The sequence below is a fragment of the Odocoileus virginianus genome, chromosome 28 (genome assembly GCF_023699985.2).
Source record: "Odocoileus virginianus isolate 20LAN1187 ecotype Illinois chromosome 28, Ovbor_1.2, whole genome shotgun sequence".
Taxonomy (NCBI): domain Eukaryota; kingdom Metazoa; phylum Chordata; class Mammalia; order Artiodactyla; family Cervidae; genus Odocoileus; species Odocoileus virginianus.
In genome coordinates, this window is record NC_069701.1 from 41,268,359 (window position 1) to 41,296,043 (window position 27,685).

General features: G+C 57.0%; 1 protein-coding gene across 3 annotated transcripts; it reads left to right on the top strand.

The window, feature by feature from the left end:
• On the top strand, positions 1-27,685 carry CTTN (cortactin). 3 transcript variants are annotated; one of them, XM_070457808.1, is made up of 18 exons: positions 1-114; positions 4,191-4,287; positions 6,276-6,362; positions 6,502-6,575; positions 8,400-8,529; positions 10,911-11,021; positions 11,661-11,715; positions 12,566-12,676; positions 15,584-15,694; positions 16,236-16,346; positions 17,083-17,193; positions 19,059-19,114; positions 21,156-21,225; positions 21,871-22,019; positions 23,559-23,648; positions 25,081-25,222; positions 25,877-25,948; positions 26,676-27,685. In XM_070457808.1, exons 3-18 carry the CDS (start codon positions 6,276-6,278, stop codon positions 26,810-26,812), a joined length of 1,617 nt encoding a protein of 538 aa, XP_070313909.1. In that variant the 5' UTR covers positions 1-114; positions 4,191-4,287; the 3' UTR covers positions 26,813-27,685. The 3 variants fall into 3 exon arrangements, with proteins under 3 accessions (XP_070313909.1, XP_070313911.1, XP_070313910.1); XM_070457809.1 differs by lacking the exon at positions 1-114 and adding an exon at positions 203-295; XM_070457810.1 differs by lacking the exon at positions 17,083-17,193 and having other exon boundaries at positions 5-114.

Below are 27,685 nucleotides of genomic sequence, written 5' to 3' on the forward strand. Positions count from 1 at the left end.
ATGCGGCCCCGCCCCCGTCCGCGGAACCGGAAGTGGAGCGGGGCGCCTGGGACCTGCGGGCGCGGCGGAGGCTGGGCAGTGCCGAGCCGGACCAGACCGACACCCCAGTAGGCGGTGAGCGAGCTCGGCCTTCGCCGGGTGGGGGAGCGGGCTGGTTCCTCAGCTGAGGTCCCCGGGCGCAGCCACGTCCCGAAACGGGAAGGAAGCGGCGGCCGCGGCGGTCTCGCCGCATTTCCGTTCGCGGTTTCGAGCGCGGGGGGAGCGCGGGCGAGGCTTCCCCGGGCTGGGGGCCGAGGTTAGAGAAGGGGATGGGCGGGCCGGGGGCTGAGGGGGGGGGGGGCGGGGGGCTGAGGGGAAGGGGCCGGGAGGCTGAGGGGAAGGGGCCGGAGGGTGAGGGGAAGGGGCCGGGCCTGAGGAAGGGCGCCGGGGGCTGAGGGGAAGGGGCCGGGACTGAGGGAAAGGGGCCGGGGGGCTGAGGGGAAGGGGCCGGGGACTGAGGGAAAGGGGCCGGTGGGCTGAGGGGAAGGGGCCGGGGGGTGAGGGGAAGGGGCCGGGGGGTGAGGGGAAGGGGCCGGTGGACAGAGGGGAAGGGGCCGGTGGGCTGAGGGGGAGGGGCCGGGGGCTGAGTGACAGGGGCCGGTGGGCTGGGGCTGAGGGGAAGGGGCCGGGCCTGAGGGAAGGGGGCCCGGGGCTGAGGGGAAGGGGCCGGGCCTGAGGGAAAGGGGCCGAGGGCTGAGGAAGGGCGCTGGGGGCTGAGGGGAAGGGGCCGGGGGCTGAGGGGAAGGGGCCAGAGGTTTGAGGGGGGCGTCTAGGATAGGAGAGGGGTTCTACAGGAGGGGTGCAGGACCTGGGGGTCGGGAGGAAGGGGCAAGGGGGCGGGGGGCGCGGAGAGGCCTGGCCCCGAGTGTTTAGGGGAAGGGGGACAAGGGTCCAGAGGGTCCTGGGAAGAGCGAGGACCGCCGGGGAGGGGGTCCAGGACCTGGAGTGTTAGGGGGAGGGGGCGGAGAGCCGAGAGGGTCTAGGGACAGAGAGGAGTCCTACCGGAAGGAGGAGTCCCGGACTCGGGAGGTCAGGGGGCGGAGGGCCGGGGGGGAGGGGCCGGGGTCTCCCAACGGCAGGGCGGGCCGCTGCTCCCAGCTCCCGGGCCCACACCTGCGTGGAGATGTTGCAATCAGGTCAGTGGAAATGCAGCGACCGGCGCGGCGGCACAGTGGAGCGGCTCTGGATTGGGAACAGTCCCTCCTCTGGGTGCGAGCTGCAGTCACCTGGAAGGGAGTCACTCTGGTGCGAGCTTGGTGCCCCTGCAGAGGGTCTGGGGCGAGGGGACAGGGCTTCCTTCCTGTGGAAGCTGGCCGCGTCGGGCCCGGGGGAGCGGGGTGAGGAACCCACTTCCAGCTGGATGGAGCTTCGAGGCGACCCGGGCCAGCACCCCGCTGGGCTCCGCGGAGACCTGGCCCCCGGAGCTCCGTGGGGGCTTAACCCGCTGGGGCCGACCGCGTGATTCGCCCCGCCGCCCAGCTGGCCGGCACTGGGCAGGGCCTGACGGCGGGTGAGTCACTGCGCTGGTGCCAGAGGCTGAAAGTGTTCCCAGACCCGAGAGAGGAGCGAGGAGGGTTGTGCGGGGTTGTCCTTTATGTTCTGCTCCACACCCCCCTCAGTAACTGGCAGTGTGTCCCTCCCGACCTTTTATTTGAAGCATTTTGAGAGACAGATCTGTAAAAAACTGAACTTGGATGGAGTCATTGGTGATTCAGATCTTTGGTCAGCACAGTGCAGCAGGGGCTGGGGAGCGCACGGTTGAGAGAGACAGCTGGGAGCCCCGGGGCCTGCCCCGTGTTGCAGTGGGCCCTGTCCTGGGGCCCTTGTCCCTCAGGGGTCTTGTCTTTCACTGTGCAGGAGGCAGGGGTGGGAGGGAGTCCTCAGAGTGATGGTGTTGTGGAGAGTGGGCCTGTGAGACCTGTTTCCTCTGCTACACTGGAGAGGGTGGGCAAGTGGACGGCTAACTCAGCTTCGGTGGTTTCGTCACCTCAGAGAAACCTTATCAGGTTCCCTCACCCCGACACTAGGCAACCACTATTCTACTTTTTCTCTCCGTAGACTTACCAGATCTGGCCACTCATAGAAATGGGCCTGTATGATATACAGTCTTCTGTGTCCGGCTTCTTCACTTAGTGTAAGATTTTTAAGAGTCATCCATGTTGTAATGGGTGTCAGCACTTCACTCTTTTTATCGTCAGATATTAGTAACATTCTATTGATTGGATAGACCACGTGCTGCGTGTCTTATCACTTCACAAGGATATTGGGTTATTTTCACTTTGGGCTGTTAGGAGTGATGCTCTGTGAATAACTTTTCTATATACCTAGGAGTGGAGTTTCAGGGATATATGGCACCTCTGTGTTTAACCTTGTGAAGAACTGCCAGATTCTTCCATTTAACATTTCCACCAGCAGCGTAAGAGCCTTCTGATTTCTGCACACCCTCGCCAAACTTCTTGTCTGTTTCTTGGATGGTAGCCACCCTAGAATGTGTGGAATGGTATCTCAGAAGTCGGCTTTGATATGCATTCCCTTGATGGTTAGTGATACTGTCTTTTCACAAGCTTATCATCCATTCGTATGTCTTTGGAGAAATGTCTGTTCAGATCCTTTCACCATTTAAAAATGTGGTTAAGAGTTCTTTATATATTCTGGATAGATGATTTGAAAATAGTGTCTCGCAATCTGTAAATTGTGTTCACTTTGATGGGTGTCTTTTTTTTGAAGCAAAAAGTTTAAAATTTTGTCCAATTTATTTTTTTCTGTTTTCACTTGTGCTTTTGGTGTCACATCTAAGGTCTTGTCAAATTCAAGGTGATGAGAATCTATTCTTGTTTTTTTCTAAGAATTCAGTAGTTTTAGTTCAGACACTTAGGTTTTTTGATCCGTTTTTTCCCAGTTAATTTTTGTGTGTGGTATGAGGTAGGGGTCCAGAGGCGTTATCTTTGGATCAAAAAAACAAAAGTTCCTCAGTTTTTCAAAGAGTTGCTTTCGTGATTTTTTTTTAATTAAAAATATTGAGAGGGAATAGATTATTATAGATTTGAACCTACCACTCACTACCCTTGGGAAGATTTTCATAGATGCAGGGTGATAACTGCGGTACCCAGAATGTCAAGCAGCCTACACAGTTAGGGTTTCTAAAGGCAGAGCTGAGGAAGGCCAGCAGAGCACCTTCCGTCTGGTTGCCAGTGCACGCCAGGCCACAGGCCGGCACAGACGGCGCGTGCCCGTGACCAGTCTGCTCTGGGGGATAAGGGGACTCTAGGATCTGTAGTGTCTAGCAGTGCCGTGTCTAGTCAGGGTATCGTGTGGTCTTGGGGAAGAGCTGCTGAGCTGGTGGGTCGCAGAACTGGAGTCTGGGTCTTATGAAGTGACCCTACTCGTTCCTTAGAGACGCAGCTTGCTTCTTTGCTCCCCGAGTCACCGGTCTTCACGTTCCGATAGCTGTCACTGCTCTCAGTTCTAGCCCAGCCATCTCACCATCCCTTTGGGAAGTGCTTCTTATGTACACATACGTATGTGGAAGTGTGAGAGTGCTAGTCACTCAGTCATGTCCGACTCTGTGACCCCATGGACTGTAGCCCGCCAGGCTCCTCTGTCCATGGAATTCTGCCTGCAAGAATATTGGAGTGGGTTGCCATTCCTTTTTTCAGGGAATCTTCCCCATCCAGGGATTGAACCTGGGTCTCCCGCATTGCAGGCGGCTTCTTTACTGTCTCAGCCACCGGGGAAGCATATATATATATATCATATATATATATATACACACACACCCAGAGTAATAGAATTTTATTGCAGAATAAATTAGGATGAACCAGAAATGGAAAGCTCTCAGGATTTTAGCAAACAAAAATGTACGCTAAATTGAGGCAATGATTTCTGTTTGCATTAAGAAGAAACTTCATACAGTTGTAAATTGGATGGAACTTCTTTATTTCCTGTAGTTTCTCCCTGGCTGAAAGTCAGTTGAACTCTTTGGTTAGAGAAATGCGAATCTTCCTACCCTCTTTTCACATTTCTTTACAAAACCTTGTTATGTTGGGGAGGATTTCAGAGGTATTCTAAAAGGATCTCAGCACACAAAGATGTGCCCAGGGTGCTTGTTAGCACATATCCTTCTGAGCTTTTTACTCTTAATCTTTTTACAGACAGAAGCTCTCCCCAATGCCTGGGAATTCCTCGTTGGATTACTGCGTTTTCAGCAGAGTCTTGTGAGCGTCTCGCATCTGTACTTGGAGAGGAAAGGTTTGTGCACTGTGAGCGTGCTCATGTGCTCCACTGGGCGGGCAGGGAAACCCCTTTGACAAGGAATGCGAGGGGTGTTCTCTCCCTGGGTTTGCGGAGATAGGGACGATAACTTTCTGGGAGGAAATTTTCTTATTTGAAAGATGAAGTCAATTTCGGTGTTGCCTGTGGTCTAGAAAGCGGAGCGGATTCCACACGACCCTGGAGTGGAGGACCTGGGGCACCCCCCACCCTGGCCTGGCAGCCCCCTGGCCCCTTCTTCCTGTTACGTGGGAGTGGGGAGCCTGTGGCCATGATGCTGGGGCGAGCCGGCCAGTGCTCACCTGCCCACGACTGAGGCTGGCTTCCGGAGAGACGGGTGGAGAGTGGGCCCTGCGACTTCTGTGCCACCAGCGTGGAGGAGCCACAGGCCAGGACGCGGCTTTCACCTTGGCCTTGGGTGGGGAGTGCATCTCGCTGGAGACCCTGTCCTTCTGCATGACCGACCGTACCCTCACTGGCTGAGGAGACCACTAGGCAACTGGAGTCCTGTGGGTGGGCAGCCCCTTCTCAGGCCAGTGTGGTACCACGGGCAGTCTTGACTTGGGGAGGCAGAGGCTTAGGGCAGAGCATTTGGCTTTCGGGGAACTGTGTCTCTATCTGTGAACAGGCATGCTGGTTATGCCTGCCGGTGCTGAGCCGGTCTGTCGGTTCCCGAAGATTGTGTCCAAAGCAGTTTGTGTCTGGGCGCTTCCTGCCTTGCTTGACCTAGTCAGAGGGGAGCAAGGGTCCCGGTGGGACAGTGTCCAGGGGACTGCGTTGATCCTGCCCACCTGGTGGCACATGCTTCCCTACCCAGGTGACGTGGCAGGAGTCCAATCTGGGAATCAGAGCTGTTCCCCTCGATCCACCCCCGCCACCACCTTGGACTTGTGACCTAGCAGAGCTGGGGGCGCAGGTGGAGCTGCCTGGGGGAGTCTCAGGCCTGCGAAGGGCTCCCGTCCTGTTTGGATCCACACAGAGCACAGAGCATGTGGCCCCACCAAGTGAGACTGGCAGTGTCCTCAGCTCAGACACCAGGGTGGGGGCTTCTGGTTTCGTGCAAACAAGCCTTCAGTTTCTCCCTGGCCTGTGTGCAGTTTTATGAGTACTTCTGGGGAGAATGAAACCATTCTTCTCGTCACTTTCTTTTGAAGTTCTGAAAGGCTAGATTTTGCCTTTGCAGTGATGCAAAGAGCAGTGTGGTCCGGCTGCGAGGCTGTGTCATTGTTCTCTGAGCCGATAAATTCCAGAGTTTCAGGGCTCTGCTGAGGAGGCAAGGCGGCCTGCCTCGGGGCTGCCCGGCACAGAAGTTGGCATTCTCTTTGTTCTGCGTTTCCCCAAGTAGATGGCAAAGCAGCCCTTGAATGATTTATTGACTTGTCAGAGTCTAAGTTAAGAAAATCATTGTAGGGTTTCCAGTAATTATTTTTAAGTCAAAATGGTGCTTTAAAAAAAAATTGTGATAAAATACAGGAAACTTTACCATTGGTGACAGTGCATTCCCAGTGTTGGACAACACTGTTGTCAGGAGACTTAGTTGGGGAGGTTCCCATTGAGTGAAGTAGCACATGGGACTTTTTTTATTTTGCAGAAAATTTTCTCATTTGAGTTGTAGCTAGGAGTATTTCTTCTGTGTTTCTGCCCTGTGACTGCTCTCATGTTAGGTTTCTTTTGATCCTTCCGGTGTCACTCAGGCATGGGATTATGAGTGACCTTTTTTTTTTTAATTGTTGTGGCATGTAGAAATCTAGTTCCCTCTCCAGGGATTGAACCTGGGCCCGCAGCATTGGGAGCAAGGAGTCTTAGCTTCTGGACCCCCAGGGAAGTCCCATGAGTGGACCTCTTGAGCATGTAGGTCCCTGCCCTCCCTGTGCTGTCCAGGGTTTTGGGGTCCTGGGTAGAGCGTCCATGTGGGCCTCTGGGCAGGGCTCTCCTGGCGTCTGTGACCGTCCACGCTGCCCTTGCAGATGTGGAAAGCCTCAGCCGGCCACACTGTGTCCATCACCCCGGACGACGGGGGAGCTGACGACTGGGAGACTGACCCCGATTTCGTGGTAGGAGCCGCCAATCTGCCTCCCTCTCCCGTCTCCTGAAGTGGATCCTCCCAGGTGTTTGGGTGGGTGGGTGGGTGGGTGGGGGGCTGTTTTACAGTCCAGGGTGTGGGGTGTATTCTTTCTTTATTTTTCTTTTTAGAATGACGTAAGTGAAAAAGAGCAGAGATGGGGGGCCAAGACCGTGCAAGGATCTGGGCACCAGGAGCACATCAAGTAAGAGACCTTCTTGATCTTTGTGTGACGGTGACATTCTGAAACGTGAAGGGGCGAGGCAGGGCACGCTCCCCGCTGGTGAGCGCGAGTGCCCTGCTTCTGCGTTGTCTGGTCCTTTGTAGATCACACAGTAGGTGAAAATGAGGCCTGACGCATATATACTTAGGTGTTTGTGTATGTGCATCTGTACAGACGTGCTCAGTGGTTTAAAATTCTCATTGCCGGTGTCTCCTGTACTCCTGATTCTCCAGTCTGGTTTTCATCCAGGAGCACAGTTACCTAAGCTGTTCTCTCTGCAGATGGGAGGTTTCTAAAGCGTGGGCTGTGGCTGTCTTTGAAGACATGAGATCAGAAACACCCCCTCCTTAATTTGTATTATTTTGTTATAATGTTATTATTCTGTTGTCAGTTGGATACCCTGAGCTGAGGCCTGAACTTCTTGTTCTCATGAAGGTCAAGATAGGAGAAATGCATGAAGCAGGGATTGTCCCTGACTTGGCCAGTCTTAACTCGCCACCTCCGGGGCAGCTTGTGTTCTTGTTGGGAGGTGTAGATAAAGGGGCCTTTGAGAATGTGCTCAGACTTGTATTTCCGCCTGTGCTGGCCTCAGTGAGGGTGTCTGTGCCCCTGCCCTGATTGTGACCGGTTGGGTCGTTTGTAGAGCACTGGTCTTCCTTGGCTCTAGGATCTCTGCAGTGAAATGAGGTTCTTCTTGGCTGAGAAGGGTTCAGCCGTTCATCCAGAAAAGTGGGTGAAGTCTGCAGTGTGGGCATTTTAGACCCAAGTGTTCCTCCCTCCCTGACTCGCTGAGCCCGCCACCTCGCAGCTCTTCGGAGAAGGGCCTGGGACCGGCCGGAGGAGCTGCTGCTGGGAGCTGTCCCAGGTTCCCTGCTCTGGGGTCAGACTGACTGCTGACCTGCTTTTGTCATCCAGGCCTCTTAGCCTCTTAGCTGTTCACCGTGGTTTCACAACACGTCGGGGAGGGCAGATTGGAGAAGAAAGGAACTCTCTCTGGTCAGGCAGCCTGTGGGTGGGTTAGAATTCAGAGAACACCCAAGGCAGAACTGCTTTTGGCATCCTGAGGTCCCTCTACGGTGCTTGGAGGCTGGTCTCCTTCCCCAGCTCGTCAGGGGCTCGGAAGGTGGCCAGGCCTCGTTGGTGTTTTAAGCCGCACGTCTGGGTTTGCTGTCCGGATGTGGAGGTGTGGCTGTGGTGTGAGGTGGCCCTCGGCGGCCCTGGGGGACAGCTGCCCGGCCTGCCTGTTCTGGCTGCATCTAGTGATCTGTCTTGCTGCTCCTAGCGTTTAAAGTGAAAGTGGCTTTTACATCTTAAGTTCTGAAAGCCTCCTGCTTCACCTTTGAATGGAAAGCTGGGGTGCTTCACGTGGCGAGAAACTGTCTGAATATTCCACATCTCTGGGCTCCTGGCCTCGGGTCGTCCGGGTGCACGCCTGTTGACTTTGTCTCCCGTTTGCCTGCTGGCTGTCCCCGGTCAGGTGTCTGGTGAACCCGAGGAGCTGTCCTCCACTTGGTGGAATGCCGTCCACATCATAGCCCAGCTTCTGTAGGGGCTTGGAGATGACTCACTGTGTGTGTTTAGACTTGTTTTTTTTTCCCATTAACCTGCATATGATTCCGAGAACTGCTGGAGTTGGGGGCAGCTGGAGGTGCAGTAAAGTGAACACGAGGGAGGCCGGGCTGGGGAGCCACCTGGGAACGAAAGATTGCAGAGATGACGTCCTTGTCTGTCCTCCCAGAAAGCACAGACGCATGTCTCGGCTGTCTGTCTGACTGATTTGTTCGTCTTCCATCTCTTCCCTCCAAGTATCCACAAGCTGCGGGAGAATGTGTTTCAAGAACACCAGACCCTCAAGGAGAAGGAGCTGGAAACGGGACCCAAAGCCTCGCACGGCTACGGAGGGAAGTTTGGCGTGGAGCAGGACAGGATGGACAAGGTGAGTGCCGGCCCACATGGTGTCCGGGTCCTGGCGTGCTTGGCCTCGCCAGGGTCAGCAGGATTGTCTCTCGGCCTGCCCCCTTCATTGAAAAGTTGGGAGGCCCCTTGTTGAGGATGAGATTTGCCAGAAGGCACCCTCTCTCAATTGACCTTAGCTGAGAAGGGCTGCGGTATCTGGAAGCTCTCTTCAGATTCTGAGTTGCTGGGGGGGTAGTGGTGTGCTGGGAGCCTGGAGCTGGAAATGAGGTCCTACCAGAGGCTGGCTCTGACGGGGATGGAGGCTGCCGCCTGGGCATCACCTGGGGTTCAGGCATAGCCATAGTGGTTCCCATCTGCGGCCCAGAGCTGAGTTCCAGCGCCTGGTTTCATGTTGAGGCTGGGAAGTCAGCCACCTGGCCCGCTGTCCTTCCCACACTTAGTGACCTTCAGAGAGGACCCTGGCCGCTGGCGTCAAGCTGTGGCCCACCACGCTGAGGACAGGCAGGTCTAAGGAGGTGGGACTGAAGCTGTTAACAGTGCAGCATCCTTTGCTGGTGCTTGGAGAAGGGGCTGGATCAGCTGGGGGCTGTGTCCGCCCTGCAGAGAGGACAGTAGACCCGAGCAGGTGTGCTGCGTGTGCAGTGAAGCGGGTGCGCGTTTCCCAGGTGGGGTAACCTGAGATGTTGCTTTCACTCTGTGCTGAGGTGTCAGCTGGGGGCGGGTTCCTCTGTAATTCCAGCCCGTCCCCCTTGTGCCCGGATCGGACTCCGCCCGGAATGACAGAGCTTGTGGCACTGGTGGGCCAGCACCTGCTTGAGAGGGGGGCGCCCCCCACGACCCGAGTGTCACCGTTGCTCCCCACAGTGCTCTGCCTGGTGCTGACTGTCTGATAAGAAACAGAGTCTCGTCAGTGTAGGACAAAGGCCAGTCTGGGGGAGAGAGCTGTTTTGATCAGAAAGTCGGGGGAATCGCTGAGCTTTCACTCTGGCCGTGTTTGTGGAACAGCTCTCTGACTTCTTAGTGATGAAGGTCACGCGGGGGTCCTTTGGGCACGCTGCTGCCTCCGCGTTCCCTTGTCGATGTTGTCTGGGTGAGAGTCCCGAAGCTGCAGATGGCTGGTCTCTGCCACGGGTTTTCCGAGGCCGTGGTGCTCAGCTGTTAGCTGTGGGCATCAGATCCAGCCTGGGAGGGAGAGAGAGTCACAGCTTCGGACTGGAAAGTGAAACCTGCTTTGCTCCCTGGCTGTGGAAGAAAGTGCGCCCTGAGCTGCCTGCAGAGCTGTTGGCAGTGGTGGTGACCTTGTGGGGTTTGGACCCTGAACGCTGCCGCCGAAGTTCCGGGTAAACAAGTGGGAGAGGAGTTGGTAGCGCGCCGGCAGGCCCCTCGCTGTATTGTAGGAGGGGGCCAAGGTGGGGGTGACTCCCTGAGGAGGATTTAGGCTCTGGACGAGCTGCCTCCTTGCCTGGCATCGGGTCATGCGTCAGTCATCTGTCCTGTGTCCTCAGTGTCCACAGAGAGGTCCGTGACCACTGTCCATTCTGCCGAGGGTGCCTGCTGCCTTACTCTGAGGGTCGGGCCTGGGCGACTGGAGCAGCACGGGGCCGCTCAGAGCGCGGGGTGTAAATATTTTTAGCTTCCTGGCCACCGCAGGGTCTCGGGCGGCTCCTGAACTAGCTGTGTTGTCTTGACACAAAGTTAGGCGTAGATTTTCTGTAAATGAACACACGTGGTATGTCCCAGAACGCTTTATTTACAAAGAACCTCGGTGCTGGATGTGGGCCTCAGGCCCCGGCTTGCTGACCACACAGCAGCAAGCTCGGGGTGGACTGCTCGGTCAGCACGTGGCCTTGAGAGGTCACTGCTTCCCTGACTGGGGGGGTGGCGAGGCGGTGGCAGGCCCCACTGCACAGCTGGGTGGGCTGGGTGTGTAGCAGGTGTTGACACTGAACGTGTGGTGTGCCTGAAGCATGTCATCTGTGTTCTGGTTTGTGCCGATTCTTGGGACATGTGTTTTGAGGAGGGCCACCTGAGGATGGTGATCACTGCCGGCAGTCTTCCTGGAAGTGGTCTCAGGAGTCGTTGGCAGGCTGCTGGCTCTGTGGTGCTGGCTGGGGCCTGGCCTCCTGGTTTTTCACGCCCAGGCACCTCAGGAGGCCCCCTGTGACTGGGTTCAGGCAACTTCTGGGGAGCCTGGTGTGGAGAGGGTTCAGGAACACCTGACTGGGACCCTGGCGTTGTGATGCCCCGGAGTCACCTCCCCCTGGGCCGGCTTCCACGTTGAGTGGTTTTGTTTGCATCACCCACGCCGAGCAGAAGCGCAGGCTGCCTCCGGGTCGGGGGGCGGGTCCAGTGTGGCAATGCTGGTGGGTGTCTGATGCTTCACTTTTGCCCCTGTTCCAGTCGGCTGTCGGCCATGAGTATCAGTCAAAGCTCTCCAAGCACTGCTCACAGGTTGACTCCGTCCGGGGCTTTGGAGGCAAGTTTGGTGTCCAGGTGGACAGAGTGGACCAGGTGAGTGAAGCGTCCTGGGCAGCCGAGGCCCCACCTTGTAGATTGAGCTTGCCCCGAGTGTTCCCTGGGCGTCTCGGAGTGGCGCAGAGGGGCCTTGGACTCTGGGAATGCAAGGCGGGGGTCCCGAGCACAGGCTCCTGAGGGCCCCCCCCCCCCAACAGATGCTCTGAGATGGTGGGCTGTTTTAAGAGGTGAGCACGGTCAAGAGTAAGGGCTTTCCCCTGATGGCTGTAGAAACCCCCGTGTTGGTGCCTGGGATGGCTTTTGGTGTGTCCTGGGGGACAGTGGGGACTCTGTCTCTGCCTGTGTCACAGTGACAGAGCGCCTCCCCTCACCTAATTCCAGGGCTGTGCTGTGTCTGATGCTGTTCCTCTGGTCTGAAGCCCTGGCTCAGGGCTGGCGGCTCTCTCGTTTTCTGTCATAGCATTGAGGGCCGCCTTGCTCATTGGCTGGGGCGGCCCCCAGGCTTCAGTGAGTGTTTCAAGGTGTGCAAATTCAAAATACTGGTGCTTTGGGCATTAGTAGCTTAGGAAAGAAAAAAATAAAATACCAATAACATGCTTTGTGTTTTTTAAAATGTCACATATGTTGTGGATCCAGACATTGAAATCTGCATCTCCTCTTTTTCTGTGACTGCAGTCTGCTGTGGGCTTCGAGTACCAGGGGAAGACCGAGAAACATGCCTCGCAGAAAGGTGAGATGGAGGAGATGCAGAAAGCCCCCCCTGCTTTTGAAGGGCAGGAGCATGTCCCTTGAGGCCTCATGGGGGGGGGGCAGGTGTCGCCATGGGTAGGACACTGCCCTCTCCTTCAGGCATCTGGGTTGTGGTGTGGTGTGGCGGGGTCCCCGGCAGGCAGCACATGGACCCTGGCGTCTTATGTCACCCCATTGCCTCCCCCTCCTCTGAGCAGCGTTGCCTCAGGAACAGTTCATTCTTAAGCTTGGTTGGCAAAGCAGACTTTCCCCTTAGGATAGTAACCAGAGCTGTTTTGTTGCTGATGTTTGCATAACGCCCGCGCCGTCTTGAACAGGGTGCTGGCTGGTCTTCACAAGCTTGTGCTCCCTCGTAAGCCCTTTTTCAGTGAAAGCACATCGCTCTCCCAAAGCACTCGAGCTGCTTTTGTGAGCCTGTTTGCTTACGCCTCTCGCAGGGCATTCGATGACTGGGGAAGTAGCTGGCCTGGGCGCGCTCTGGGGGCAGGTCCGCCTGGTCCGCCCAGCCCAGGGTGTTGGCAGGCTCTGGTCTTTTCTGGAAAGACCCATGTGGCCATGTCCCTTTCTTTATGTGTTGAGCTTTATTTGAATGGTTACCTTACAAAGTAACTTGTGGCTCACCTCTGCCCTCCAGCCGCCGGAAGGGGCCAGACTGCAGGGACATGAGACTACACCCAGCGCCATATCTGATGGCGGGTGGCTCCTTGTGCTGCTTCACACGTGTCCCTATCTCCTGGTGCATTGTCGCCTGAAACTTTTGTCCTGCTGCTTTTAACCAGAGTGATGTTTTGCCCTGACACGCTTTACCCGCTGCTGCCCTGTCTCCCCAGACTACTCGAGCGGTTTCGGTGGCAAGTATGGCGTGCAGTCCGACCGCGTGGACAAGAGTGCTGTGGGCTTCGACTACCAGGGCAAGACGGAGAAACACGAGTCACAGAGAGGTGGGTGGGCGGGCCGCTGTGCACCACACTGACTGTTGGGGCGCCCAGGGCCCCTCGTCGCATGTGCGTTTACTGAAGCCCAGCGAGCTCTCTCTCCCCTTGCAGATTGGTTTATGTTTTATTTATACAAATCTCTTAATTTGAAGTATTTGGACATCCCTGTTCTTACCTGGTCGGTGTAGGTGGTTTATCGTCGTTTCGATGACTGCTCGCTTCTCCACTGTATGAAGATTGTGTAGTCCCTGAACTGTTCCTTTCTAGAAGGTGGAGTTGAGCTTATTTCCAGTTTTGGATGTTAAGAATTGACTCCCGTGAATATTCTTGTCCTTGTATCTTACGTACAAAAGTGATTATTTAAAAGATAAATTCTTGCATTGGAATTGCTGAGTCAAAGGATGTTGAACTTAAAATTTTGCTGGATGCTGCCAGGTTGTCCTTAGCAGCCCCCTGACCCTCCCTTTGCTGTGGTGCCCCCTGTTGGAGGTCCATTACAGCGCTCTGCCCACTGAGGTGCGTGTCTGTGGAGTTGGACACAAAGGCTTGACCCCTGTTGCAGAGCTTGAGATTGGCTGGTTCTTCTGCATGGTGTGTTTGTTTGGCCTGCGCATTCAAGTTTTGTTTTTTTTTAAGCATCTTGTATAAATTACTATATTTATTTATTTATTTTTTTTTTTCCCCATTTATTTTTATTAGTTGAAGGCTAATTACTTTACATCATTACAGTAGTTTTTGTCATACATTGAAATGAATTAGCCATGGATTTACATGTATTCCCTATCCCGGTCCCCCCTCCCACCTCCCTCTCCACCCCATCCCTCTGGGTCTTTCCAGTGCACCAGGCCCGAGCACTTGTCTCATGCACCCAACCTGCGCTGGTGATCTGTTTCACCCTAGATAATATACATGTTTCAATGCTGTTCTCTTGAAACATCCCACCCTCGCCTTCTCCCAGAGTCCACAAGTCAGTTGTATACATCTGAGTCTCTTTTTCTGTTTTGCATATAGGGTTATCGTTATTACCATCTTTCTAAAGTCCATATATATGTGTTAGTATACTGTAATGGTCTTTATCTTTCTGGCTTACTTCGCTCTGTATAATGGGCTCCAGTTTCATCCATCTCATTAGAACTGATTCAAATGAATTCTTTTTAATGGCTGAGTAATATTCCATGGTGTATATGTACCACAGCTTCCTCATCCATTCGTCTGCTACATTCAAGTTTTTGAATCATTGGCAACATAGAAATTGAGATTTCACATGATTTTGTAAATCTCCAGATTTTTTTAAGAATCGAAAATGAAAGCCGCCACTGGCAGCACCAGTGACCAGGCGTCTCTCTGAGGGAAGGGCGGCTGGACCTGAGGGCTTTGCTTTCCTTCTGCCCGAGGCCTGCCTGCCCTGGCGCTGGGCTGCCCCTCCGTGTGCTGGGGACACACCTGGACGCCTTTGCCCATGTGCACGTGCTCATCAGGACCTGCTGTTGGATCCTGTTCATTTTGCCAGGCTTTCTCTGCAGATGCCCTTGCAGAAGAATAACGACGCCTCCAGGAAGCTGGGGAGCAGAGGCCGAAGTGCCTGGAGCAGTGCAGGTGTCCTTGGCAGCTCTGGGCCTGCCCGGGTGGGGATGAGTCCCGGCTCACGGGTCTGTGACGGAGCCTGCTGTGTGTAAGAACAGCTATCTAGTGTTTATAGTAACTTAGCCTTGAGCGGAACTGACGTTCCTAGAAGGTGCTCCTCATTTAGTCTGTTTGTTTGGAGATGCCCCATCTCGCCTCTGCTGTAGTTGAGGAAGCAGGGTGACTTAGTGTTTGTTTTATTTTTGGCTGCCTTTCCTTGCTCTGTGCAGGCTTTCTCTAGTTGGCGGTGAACAGGGGCTACTCTCGGTTGCGGTTCATGGGCTTCTCATTGCGGTGCTTCTCCTGTTGCAGAGCGTGGGCTCTAGGTGCTCAGGCTTCAATAGTTGCAGCACACAGGCTCGGTAGTTGTGGCACATGGGCTTAACTGCCCTGTGGCAAGTGGAATCTTCCCAGACCAGGCATTGAACTCGTGCCCCCTGCATTGGTTTTGCCGGGACTGCCAAGGAAGCCCCTGCCTCGAGTGACCTTCTAAAAGCTTGCTCCTATTGCTCATCCTTGATTTCAGAAGCTTCATGTCAACTTTGTCTTCATGCCGTCTTCTGGAATAAAGGAGAGATGCTGCAATTATTTATTTGCTGTATTTACTACTTTTTGCAGTTCTTCTGTACATATAAATAATATTTTTAAGTGTTTTCCACATTTGCAATCTTAGAGTAGGCCTTAAAGTTTTTTTTCCCCCAGTTATTTACTTATTTGACTGCTGGGATCTTAGTTGCCGTATTTAGGATCCTTATTGCCACTTTTGGAATCTAAATCCCTGATCAGGGATTGAATCTGGGCTGCTTGCTTTGGGAGCGTGGAGTCTTAAGCCTCTGGACCACCAGGGAAGTCCCCCTGGTTGTTGTTGGTTTTTTTTTTTGGCTGCACTGGGTCTTTGTTGCTGTGAGGACTTTTCTCTAGTTGCAGCAGGCCGGCTACTTTAGTTGTGATTGCATGGGCCTCTCAGGGCAGTGGCTTGTCTTGTTGCAGAGCGCAGGCTCTAGCGCGTGTGGACTCAATAGCTGCCAGTTTCCAGACTCTAGAACGTTGCCTCAGTCGTCGTGGTGCGCGGGCGTAGCTGCTCTGCAGCACAGGAAATCTTCCCGGACCTGGAGTCACACCCATGTCTCCCGCAGTGGCAGGCGGGTTCTTTACCGCTGAACCACCAGGAAGCCCCTTGGTTGGTTGGTTTGAAGGAGTGATAGAAGTTCTTCCTTCCAGACTGCTGAGGTTCACAGCCTGCTTGCTGTTCCTGTGGCAGTGTGTGACGATGCCTTTTCTTGTTTGCAGATTACTCCAGAGGTTTCGGTGGCAAGTATGGTATCGACAAGGACAAGGTGGATAAGAGCGCAGTCGGCTTCGAGTATCAAGGCAAAACGGAGAAGCACGAGTCCCAGAAAGGTGGCCTCAGCTTTACCTCATTCTCCAGCCAGCGGCTGTTAATGTGCCGGATGATAATCAGGGCAGACACAGAGAACCGGAACATGGCCAGGAGGCCTGAGGGCAGATGTGCTGTTAAACATGGAACTTGAAAACAGCACATACAAACCAGCGCTGTTAACTAAGAAACGCAGTCCTTGGCCAGCCTGTGGCTCTGACACCGCAGCAGAGTGGCTGGTGACGGCCCTCAAGTCTCCCGTCTGTGTGCGGAAGAGACCCCGCTGGTTGAGCAGCACGCCTTGGGTCTTCCCGCCTGGGGTCCCATCTGTGTTTATCCAGGAGACCCAGATTGTAGCTCAGGGTATTTTCTGGACATGGTGCGCGGAGGTCCTTTTAATGAAGGTCACTGGAAGTTTTACCAAAGGTCTGGAGCACACTCACATACAGGAGCAAGGAAGGGTTGAGCGAGCTGTGTGTGTTTAACTTTGTGGAAAACGTGCTTTCTCCCTGTTAGGCAGGCTGCCTGTTAATGCTCGGTTTTGGCCTTTTGTGTTGTCTGTAGACTACGTGAAAGGCTTCGGGGGGAAGTTTGGTGTGCAGACGGACAGACAGGACAAGTGTGCCCTCGGCTGGGACCACCAGGAGAAGCCCCAGCTGCATGAGTCCCAGAAAGGTGCGTTCCCCCCCGCGGCCTCCCGGAGCTCAGCCTTGTTCACAGGTTCCTGTGCGCCGGGCCTCGCAGTACTTGTGTGGCGGTGTGTCGTGTCTTCCCTGGGGGGCGGGGAGGGTCCCTCTGCCTCCCTCAGCTTTGAAAAGACCCCTCTGCCTGTAGTGATCCCCTGGGGGGTTGCGGTGAGGCCTCTGTGCCCTGCAGCCCTGGCTGCCACTGCAGTTTCCAAGGGGCTGCTTCTTCCCGCACGGGTGGCTGAAGGGGCGGCTCGGTGCTCCCAGCCAGGAGGTGAGCTGTGTCCCTGGGAGAGTGGCTGCCAGAGCCTGGCTTACGCCCTCCCAGGGGGTGGGTCCAGAGCAGGGCTGCCGCAGGGCTGGGGACAGGCTGTGTGTGTGAAGTGTCTCTTTGACGTATGCAGAGACACATGTTCTTGTCTGCAGTGCAGGCAGGACCCTCGAGACAAAGCTCGGAGCCTGTCATGGCTTTTCCCAGCCAGCTTACAGACAGGTCCTAGCCTGCTTTCGAGCTTTGGCTGACCCGTTCAGATTTCATTTGTCCTTCAACCTTTTGAGCCCTTTGTGACCATTGGTGATGCCGGGAGCTGGCTCTGTGGCTCCCTCGCTCGACGGGGCTCTTGTTTTCTCGAAGCGCCGTGTTTGATTCCTGCAAACCTACGATTTTAACCAAATTTGTTTTCCTTTTTTGGTTGTTTTCTCCACGGTCTCCTGTGGATTTTCAGATTATAAGACTGGTTTCGGAGGCAGATTTGGTGTTCAGTCCGAGAGGCAGGACTCCTGTGCTGTGGGGTTTGATTACAAGGAGAAACTGGCCAAGCACGGGTCCCAGCAAGGCACAGTTGCTTCCCAGCCCCCTTCTTCCCTTCCCGTGCCCCTGCTTAGCACAGACCTCAGGCTTGGCCTCTGGTCACCGCTGTCACCGCAGGGCTTGGCTCTTTCCCCACTGCTCTGCGGAGAGGAACCCCCTGCGCACTCTTCCCCACTCAGTTTCTCACCTGTAACCTCTCGGGTGTGCGCTTGGTAAAAGGGAGCGTGAGCTGCAGGTGACTGGTCTCTGGAGCGGGTGCCTGGCCTCCCTCAGCCTCCCCCGGCAACTCTCACTGTTGACACAGCTGCTCTGACTGTGGAATAAGCCGCCTTCTTGCCTCTGAGGCTGGGAGAAATGTGTTTGGTTCAGCGCGACTACTGGCCTTGGACCAGAGGGGCACAGGGCAGGCTTGTCCACATGGTTTTGGGGTCTCAGTTGTCGGGGTGTTTTTTGGAGTTTTTATTTTTTGATGACCTTGTTTGCGTGTAACTCCTTCACAACGAAGCAGACAGTAGGTACAGGAAGCTGGAATCACAGGACGTTTCTGGGTGTGTGTTCACATAAAAGAAGCAGAATCACAGGAGGGTCTGAGTGTGTGCTCAGGTACAGGAAGTGGAATCACAGGAGGGTCTGGGTGTGTGCTCACAACAGGAAGCTGGAATCACAGGAGGGATCGGGATGTGTGCTCACAACAGGAAGTGGAATCACAGGGGGATGTGTGCTCACAACAGGAAGTGGAATCACAGGAGGGAACTGGGTGTGTGCTCACAACAGGAAGCTGGAATCACAGGAGGGTCTGGGTGTGTGCTCACAACAGGAAGCTGGAATCACAGGAGGGTCTGGGTGTGTGCTCACAACAGGAAGCTGGAATCACAGGAGGGTCTGGGTGTGTGCTCACAACAGGAAGCTGGAATCACCGGAGGGTCTGGGTGTGTGCTCACAGCAGGAAGCTGGAATCACCGGAGGGTTTGGGTGGAATCACAGGAGGGTCTGGGTGTGTGCTCACAACAGGAAGCTGGAATCACAGGAGGGTCTGGGTGTGTGCTCACAACAGGAAGCTGGAATCACAGGAGGGTCTGGGTGTGTGCTCACAACAGGAAGCTGGAATCACAGGAGGGTCTGGGTGTGTGCTCAGGTACGGGAAGCTGGAATCACAGGAGGGTCTGGGTGTGTGCTCAGGTACAGGAAGCTGGAATCACAGGAGGGTCTGGGTGTGTGCTCAGGTACAGGAAGCTGGAATCACAGGAGGGTCTGGGTGGTGCTGGGAGTCCAGATGCAGATGTGCTTCTGCTCAGGGCAGTTCCCTCAGGACCTGGACATGCAGTTGGAGAGGTGTTAGTCCTGAGAGGCCCTTATCCTGTGTTCAGGGAGGGAGGCAGAGGATCACCTGGGGCTGACCCCGCAAACCACATGGATGTGGCCTTGGCTCTGTGTGGTGTTAACACTGCATGGCAGTGTGACAGTCTTGTGGACCTGTGTGGCTGTGGCATAAGTGTGGCTGATAGATGTCCATGGGAGTTTTCTCTCTTTCAAAAGAACGAGAGAAACCGCACCTCAGAGCCTTTCTTTAAAGCTGGGTAGGGTAGGATAGCAGCAGTGGGCGAGGCTGGGTGGAGGCTGTGCTAGGAGGTACGCCCTGCCTGCTGCCCGCACCCACACCCTCGTCCCGGGAGCACACAGAGCATGCCCACCGCTTCCTCCCCATCCTCTGCTTGCCGCCGAGACCCTGGGTGGAGGCCCACTTGCCTTGCAGGCAAGGGCTCTGGTGCCACGCCCTCGTGTGTTGCTCTGGGTGCGCTTTCCGGGGTGTCCACATCTGCATGTATGCATCTGCTGTCGGCGGCCACTGGTCCTCCGCCCGGGGCTGAGTGCCGTGTCATCACATTGCAGACTACTCCAAAGGCTTCGGTGGGAAATACGGGGTGCAGAAGGACCGGATGGATAAGGTGAGTGCTTCTCCTTCTGGGCTCGGTGTGTCCTGCCGAGGGGTGAGGGGTCGGCCGTTGTTTTGTGGGTGGTCTTTGGCCTCCTAGGGGGCACCCGGCACATCTTTGAAAAGCCCCCCAGGCAGGTGTGTGTCATCCCCGTGGCGGTGCAGGAAGCTGACACAAGTGCTGGGCTTCCCTTCTCGTGTCCCGGGGTCCTCTCCGGGACTCCCGAGGCCTCACAGTGAGGCGGTTATGGTCCTTGTCGTGTTGTATAGTGGGGCGTGGGGCCCTTGGCCAGGTGGCTGATTGTGTTGAAAGGGCTGAGCTTGAACCACCTAGGGAGCTGAGTTCCTTGGTCGTTCTGGCTGCCTGGTGGTGGCTGTGTCTTGGAGAAGGCAGGTCCAGAACGTCTCCTCCACTGCAGGGGCTTGTGACAGTCTACCCTGCAAGCTCCACTCTCGGCTCTCCCGGGGCGCCCTCCTGACCTCTTTCAGGGTCTCCGTCAGCCAGTCCTTAGCACATCAGGTGGTTGGGGGTCTAAACTCCAGCTGCATCGGAGGGGTGGACCCACGAGCTGTGCGGGGTGGCCCCCACTGGGCACCTGTCGGCTCAGTGGCCGGAGGTTGCAGCTGCTCTGCCCGTGGGAGTCTGGATGACAGGGCCTGTCCCCGCCGAGTTCCCTTCCATCAGGCTCCTGGCTGACCCTTGGGGCCCCGTCCCGTGGCCCTGAGCGTGGGACTCTGGTGGCGGGTAGTGTCCTGAGGAAGCAGAGCCAGCGCTCACTGATGCGGGGGAGCTGAGGGCTTGGAGGCGGGGCACTGCGAGTGTGGGCGTGGGGCCGGGCCTCCTCGCCGGTGCAGGTGGGCAGAAGGAAGCGGGCAGGCCTGTTGCGGAGGAGGCGGCACGTGGCTGGGTGGGAAGCCAGCTCGGGAGCCCCGCAGGCCCTGGGAGGCTTTTACGTTCATCTGGTAGGCCCTGAGTGTTCGGGCAAGGGTCTGGTGGGTGAGGGACACGGATGGGCTGTGTAGCCAGCAACCCCCTGGCCGCGGGGTGGAGAGTGGGTCTCGGAGAACCTGCCAGGCCAGGGCCCCAGATACGAGGCGGCGTCAGTGGTCTGATCACAGGCTTCCAGCTGGAGCTGGGGGTGGATGCTGACGTCCCCGGGTATAAGGGGTGGGGGGACGGAGCGGGCAGGGCCTCCGCAGGTGAATGTTGGGGCACCTGCTGAGCTGGGTCACTGGGGGGCAGGCAGGGCTGGTGAGACAGCTGGGGCAGGCTGCCAGGCAGGGCCGGCAGTGCTGGTGGGGTGGGGGCCTGCAGAGCGTGTGGACAAAGGCCACGTCTAGGATGGTGGCGGAAGAGGAGACTGGGAGGCTGGTCAGAGGAGACCAGGAGGGCGCCTGGCAGGGCGGGGCCGCCACCCAGACCATCCTGGGGGCAGGGGAGGCTCGTGTTCTCTTCCCACACAGCAGAGGCTTCTGGGCTCCCTTGTAAACACTGGGTCTCCTTGGCGGTGAGCCCTCAGGAGGAAGACATGCTGGGTTTACGGTTGTGAAGATGGGATTTTGGTTTTTCTGCCCTTAAAGCAGTTTTCTTGAATTTGAGAGGAAGATGGAGAGGTTTCCCATGTACTCCCCAACACACACACCCCTCCCTGTGAACCTGTGTTGAACCTGTCTCAGTCGCCCACAGCAGGGGGCGGCATTGGGGTTTACCTTTGGGTTGTATGTCCTGTGGGTCTGGATGAGTGTGTGATAACTTTCGTTCCCTACTATAGATTCCTGTACTAGTTTTACTGCTGTAAAACCCCTGGCCCTACTGATTCCCCCCACATATGAGTTTCTTCTCTGACGCTGATTCTTGGGTCACCAGTTGGGGCGTCTTGGCACACTTTCTGTGCCTCCGTTACCGTGTGGGCTGGTGGGTACAAGATCTCCGGGCCCGGGCTGGTTCCCCAGGAGGATCTGGGGCTGGCTTAGCACCTGAGCAGGTTCAGCACTTGTGCTGGCAGCAGGAGAGGGGGACCCGGCCCTCCTGACCCCTGCTCGTGTCTCGGCAGAATGCCTCCACCTTTGAGGATGTTGCCGCGGTGTCCTCGTCTTACCAGAAGACTGTCCCTGTTGAAGCAGGTGAGTCCTGGCAAACCCCCGGCAGTCCTGAGGGCTTTCCCAGAAGTTCCGTGCCGTGCGGTGTTCCAGCACGGAGCCGAGGGCAAGTGGAGAGCTGACAGGAGCCGGTGGAGTGTTAATGGAGAACCTGGTTATCTGTGGGTTTGGGGGATGGCAAGTGATTGCCCATTGTAATCAAAATTCAGGGAAAACCCTGTCCCAGGAAGTGTCAGATCAGCCTGCATCTCACCTAGTTGCAGGTGCTTTCCCTGGAGGCCCCACGGCCCATCCGCCGGGGTCCTCGAGGGGTGCCCGGCCCTCCCATTTTGTCACAGGAAACGTTACGGGGGTGGAGCTCAGTCATTGCTTCTGACTGTTCGATCGAGGACCTCCCTAGGGATACCTTCCTTGTGAGTGTCTGGTGGTAAAGCATGTAGTGATGTTTGGAGCATGAGAATGTTCCAGATGCAGGGCTCTGTGCCCACCTTCCCGCTGCATGTGTAGCAGACACAGCAGCAAAGGCTCGTTCCTGGCGGAGGCTGGGCTGGCAGCCAAGGGGGCGCGTCCCCGCTCAGCCAGTGCCTGGGTCCCCGGGGAAGGTCCCCTGGGCCAGCTGGGTGTGGGGGAGATGGCATTACTCTGGGTAAGTCTCTGCTTCCTTTGTAGTGAACAGCAAAACAAGTAACATCAGAGCGAACTTTGAAAACCTGGCAAAGGAGAAAGAACAGGAGGACCGGCGGAAGGCCGAGGCGGAGCGGGCGCAGAGGATGGCTCAGGAGCGGCAGGAGCAGGAGGAGGCACGGCGGCAGCTGGACGTGAGTGCGGGCGGCGCCAGGGGCCTGGGAGCCCACGGGCCTTGGGTGCTTCTCGCTCATGTCTCCAGTTCATGGGGTCATTGTAGGCACAGCGCCTTCTCGCACTGACGGTTTCAGCCGTACAGGTGGCCTAGGCTCTTGTCCCCGGACGCTGGACAGCTGACCCGCCCGTCAGCCGTGTTGACCCAGCCCAGGGTGACAGGCAGCCCGCATCCACACATCTCCCTGGCAGTTTGTCCCCACCCTGCCCCTGGGGAGCCCGTCGCCTTGGGTGGAAGGTGGGGGCACAGGAGAAGTCCCTGTGCGGGAGTGGGTCTGCGGGCTCTTGCTGTTGCTTCTGGAGCCTGGCTCTGCCGGCTGCTCTGTGATTCTTTGTAGACTTTTTCCACGAGGGAAAGTAGAGATGGGAGCCTTTAGAGGTGAAAAGGATGGGGCGGCCCTTCCAGCCCTAAAACCCTTCTGGGTGGACTGATGTCCGATGGTGCTGTGCCAGTCTGTCACCCCTCAGTCGGGCGGCTGGAGGCAGATCAGCTCAGGGAGCCGCGGCCACGTCCTCGCCCGGGAAGCGGGTGTGAAAACCCTCGACTCTGCGGTGGTGAGGAAGCGCAGAATCTGTAGTAATGCCTGTGGTGTCTCACAGATCGTAAAGCTTTACTTAAACCCACGAACATTTCTTCCCCGAGTTGGTGGTTGGGGCTCTGAAAACCCCATCAGGGGAGGGTGAGGGGTGGAGGCAGGGGCCATGCAGTGGCAGGGAGTGCTGGATGGGGATTCCAGACGCCCTGACGCATGCTTTGTCATGGATAACAGCCAACTCTTAATTTCCTTGTATTGTTCCTTAACTGCCAAGGAACCTTAAAGCTCTCTCCTTCAGGTTTTTAGTTGGGCGTTTTTAAGTTTTTCTTTGTTGTAGGCCCGCACTCCGAGGCATTTTTCCTGGTAACTTGGTGTCTTTTTTATATAACACCTTCCTTTTTATGACTCGAGAGTGTAATCCCTGAGATCTGATCTGAAAGATGCAGAAAAGTTGGAAGACTTCAGAGGTTTCTGGTGGTGGTTGTCCCTCCTTTTTGCTTTTGAGGGTCTCTTGCTGTCCCTTCTGCCGTGTCGTCCCTCACTGCATCCAGCCCCGTCCGCCTCGCCCGCCTCCCCCGTGTGAGTCCCCTCAGCACAGCGTTGGTCGCCCCAGCGCTCTCTGGGCTGTGAGCGGTGTCCAGAGGCAGGACACAGACCGCATGCATCTGAGTGCTCCGTCTGGTGGGCAGGGGGCCACAGATGCCTCCCCTCCAGGTCTTGGGAGTGAGCATGCCCCTGGGAAGGAATGTCTCTGTTTCCAGCCCTTCAAGGACATACGCTGCCTGGGGCGTGTTCCTCGCTGGTGGTTCCAGCACCTGGAGGACTTGTGACCGACCTGGTAGTGCAGATGACCTTGGCTTCAAGGCAGACGCGCCCTTGAAGTCTGTCTGCTCCCGTCTCTGCTGCTTCCTCTGGCAGCGAGTGGCCTGAGGACGTGCTGATGGCCGTTTCTCTGTGTTTCAGGAGCAGGCCCGGGCCCAGAAGCCCACGCCACCCGCGTCCCCCACACCCCAGCCGACTCAGGAGAGGCCAGCATCGAGCCCTGTCTACGAGGTTGGTGTTGTCATGGTTTGCCAGTGACGCTCTGACTCCTGGAGACGCCCTTGCCAGCCCAGTGCCCTATGGATGGGGCCTCACCCTGCTCTTGTCGGGGACCCAGAGAGCAGTCCTCCTGTGTGCGGGGTGTACACCCCCTCGAACTTCCCCTGCCCCGCACGTCTCCTGACACGCGGGAGCCAGAAGTCTGCTGCCCTTTCCCTTGTTCTCTCTGCCGGCCACTCCTCACCTCCTGTCTCCCTCGGCCCTTTCTGCAGAGTCATTGGTCCCCGGGACCTGCCCTTTGACCCCTGGTCACTGAGCAACCTCCCTACCCCCGGCCAAAGGCCCCTGCAGCCCCTCTCCCAGAGCAGCTCGGCCCCCACCATCCACACCCACACCCCCGAGCCCGAGTCCCCGCTCTGCCCCAGGGTCCTGTTCACCTGCCCGTCTTCGCTCGTCACCTCAGACGGCACCTCTCAGCGGTCACTCCCTGAGTCCCAGGCACGCACACTGGCTTGACTCAGGAAACATAAGGGGTCGGGGTGGGAGAGCTGTGGGCGGGGCTGGCCGGGCAGGTGGGGTTTTATAACTAATCCCGTGGAAAGGGCCCTGTGCAGGCCACGCCCCGACCCCCGCATGTCCCAGAGCCTGCCAGCCTGCCTGAACCACCCGATGGGTGAGGTGGGGGAGGGCAGTGAGGGAGGCTGCCCCCGCCCCACTGACCTGCTCAGGGTGACCCCCCAGCGTAGCAGCTCCCTGCCCTCCGGTCTGCCCCTGTCGCTTCTGGGGGATGCTGCCAGGAGTCCGTCGCTGCTTTGTTCAGCCCTGAGGGGCTCCCGTGTCTGGCCGAGGTGCAGCCCTCCTCTCCACGGCCCCCAGAGGGGCTCTCCCGCCTGCTGCACCCCTGCCCACCTCTGGCTCTTCTGCAGCTGCTCCCCGCGGGCACCTTGCTGCTCTGACCTGTGAGGGAGCCCCAGGCGCAGCCTGGTTGGGCTGGTGGTCAGCTTGAGGCTGTCAGCAGCGCACCCTGTGCTCTTGTGCGAGGCTTGGTGGTCCATCCCATGCCTCGCCTCCGCAGCGTTGGTGGGGATGGGACCCGCCATGCGCGGGCTTATCTGCTCTGGCTGGAGGGCTGGGGTGCTGCCCTGGAGCTGTTGTCAGAGCCTCAGGGGGCTGGGGGGTCTGGGGGTTTGGGGTGCCTTGGTGCTCTGGGCCTGAAGCAGAGCAGGCCAGGCCTGCCCCAGGAACGCGCATCTCTTGTGGCCGCCAGGTCCTTAGTGATGGTGGGTCTCAGGGTCGAGGTGAGAGGGGATCCTGGGGAGGGGCCCCGTCAGGACGTCGGTGGGTGACCCGCCTCCCTCGGCGTCTGTCCCGTCTCGGCCGGGCTGCCGGGTTTCCGTGTGGCTCTGGGCGGTGGGGCCACAGGAACTTGCCCTTGACTCCCCAGGACGCAGCTCCGTTCCGGGCTGAGCCGAGCTCCGGCACCGAGCCTGAGCTGGGCTACAGCGTGGAGACCACAGGGTACCCGGAGGCCTACGTCTCGGAGGCCGTCTACGAAAGCACGGAGGCGCCGAGCCGCTATCAAGCAGGTGCGGGATCTCCTGCGTCACGCCCCCTCTGCTGCTTTTCCTCTGAAAACCTCCCCTTTTCTGCGGGCTGAGCTGCCCCACCTCTGCTGTGGCCCCGCGCCCAGGGGCTTCCAGGGAGACCCCCGCCCGTGCTGGGGGCACTGAGGGGGTGGGCGTGGAGGAGGGTCTCCTGCTGTTGTCTTCCCCGAGGTGAGGCCGCGGTGTCTGGAGGTCACAAGGTGGAGGTCCCCGGCACCCTGAAGGTAGAGTGGGTGGATGAGCCTGGGGGCCCGTTCTCCTCCGGGAGTGACACGGGAACCAGCACGAGAGCCTGCCCAGGGCAGAGCGCTCCCCTCCCCTGAGCACGATGGCGGGTGTGATCAGTGTCTCCCACTCGCCATTCATTTGTTCAGGACATGGACGTTTCCTGACAATAGTGCTGAATGTTTGAAATGTAAACAATTACAGCTTGACAGCTGTGCCGGTCTCCGCCGAGAGGACCCCTCTGCGGGCTCGCTCCTCGGGGTGGCTCCCCTTGCCGGCGGGAGGGGCTGGCGGCCTCGGCGCTGGGGCCGCTGACTCCCGACGGCCCCTCCCAGACCTTGGGAGGGCTGTCGCCAGGAGTGGGCGTGGGGCTCTGGTTCCCTCTCAGACTCGGCCCTGGCTTTATTCCAGAGGAAGGTACCTACGACGAATACGAAAATGACCTTGGAATCACTGCCATCGCCCTCTACGACTACCAGGCTGGTGAGAAACCGCTGGTGGGCCAGAAGGAGGGTTGGTGGGGGTGTGGGACTGGGGACTTCCAGGGACTCCTCTCTCGAGTTATGACTCTCAGAATGCTATTTACAGTTTTTAAGAAGAATTTATATTTAAACAATTGCAAGGTTATAGAAAAGTTGCAGATACAGTGCAGGGAATTCTATCTTCCTCAGTCCCATTCCACCTGGTCTGGGTTAGGGTGTCTTTTTTTTTGTGCTGAATCTTCTAGCTGTGCGCGCTTTTCTCCAGTTGCGGGGAGCAGGGGCTGCTTTTCATTCTGACGTGAGGGCTTCTCACTCTGGCTTCTTTTGTTGCAGAGTGTGGGCTCCAGGGCGCTCGGGCTTCAGTAGTGGGGGCATAGTTGTTTAGTTGTTCCACGCACGGCATGTGAAATCGTCCAGATAAGGTGTGCAGCCTGCATTGGCAGACAGACTCTGGCCCACTGTGCCACCGGGAAGTCCTGGCTTAGGGATTTGTATGAAGGGCTCTATCGGTTCTCTGTAGCTGCCCATGTGTGTACAGAGCTACCCTCACTGAGCAGGGGAGACCGGGACCCCTCCACCCCTGTGGATCCTCCACCCCAGCACCCTGCACCCCCACGGAGCCTCTGTGGGAGGCTGCCAACTCGAGAGGCTGCTGGTGGGTCTTGCTCCTGGTGGTGGGCTGACCAGAGACACTGAGGGTGACCACTGCTCTCTGGCCTCCTCCCCAGCGGGCGATGATGAGATCTCCTTCGACCCCGATGACATCATCACCAACATCGAGATGATTGACGATGGCTGGTGGCGCGGGCTGTGCAAGGGCAGGTACGGGCTCTTCCCTGCCAACTACGTGGAGCTGCGGCAGTAGGCGCCTTGCCCCGCCACGGCCGCCGGGCCTGGCGCCTCCTGGGTGCGGAGGGGCGTGTACGCTCCTGCTTTTCTATTTAATACTTTTGCTGATGCTTTTGGAAATGTTTACGCCCCAGGACTTGCTAATATATTGTAATCATGTTCCTTGGAGGACTTGCTGATTGTTTTTATGCATTTAAGGTATTTTCTTTTTTTGCCAAATCAACGGTGGTGTGGAGTCACTTTGGTGACCTTCAGTCCCGAGTGTGGGTTGTCTGTGCCCCGCTGTCGGGAGGCAGGACCACCCCTTGTGGTGGGGGCCTTGTCCTGAGGGTTTGGAGGAAGAGGGAAGGGCCTGATGGGAAGTTAGTGTTGCTGATTACTGGAGTGTTCTGGTCGCGTGGAGGCACTGCTCTCGCTGTGAAATCCTGCAGTGGTTGCTGGGTTTCGCAAAGCCCTGCCTTTCTCTTCTTTTCCTGGATGCTGTGGGAAGGCAGGTCCCTTCCCCCTGTGAACCGCAGAAATGCTTCCCATCAAGGGAGCTGTACTCTTTCTGCCAAAATAGCATGTTAAATGACAGCAAAATGTAATGGATTGACTTGCCTGAGAATGTGAAGCGAGCAAGCGTGAGCTCTCCTGGGCTGCTGTGGGGAGCCCATCCCCTGGGAGGGGCTGGGAGGCCCGCTCAGCACCCTCCCGAGTGACCGTGTGGAACTGCTCAGGTGTTGGGACCTCAGTGACCGCAAGGGACACATCTTCTTTCCTGAAGTGCATTGCTCTACCAGAGTTAGGTTGGGTTTTATATGCGATCCTTGTATCTACGTTTCTGTAGCGCACCTCATTGGTATGGTTTTTTTAAATTAAATATTCAAAATAAACTTTTTTTGACCCA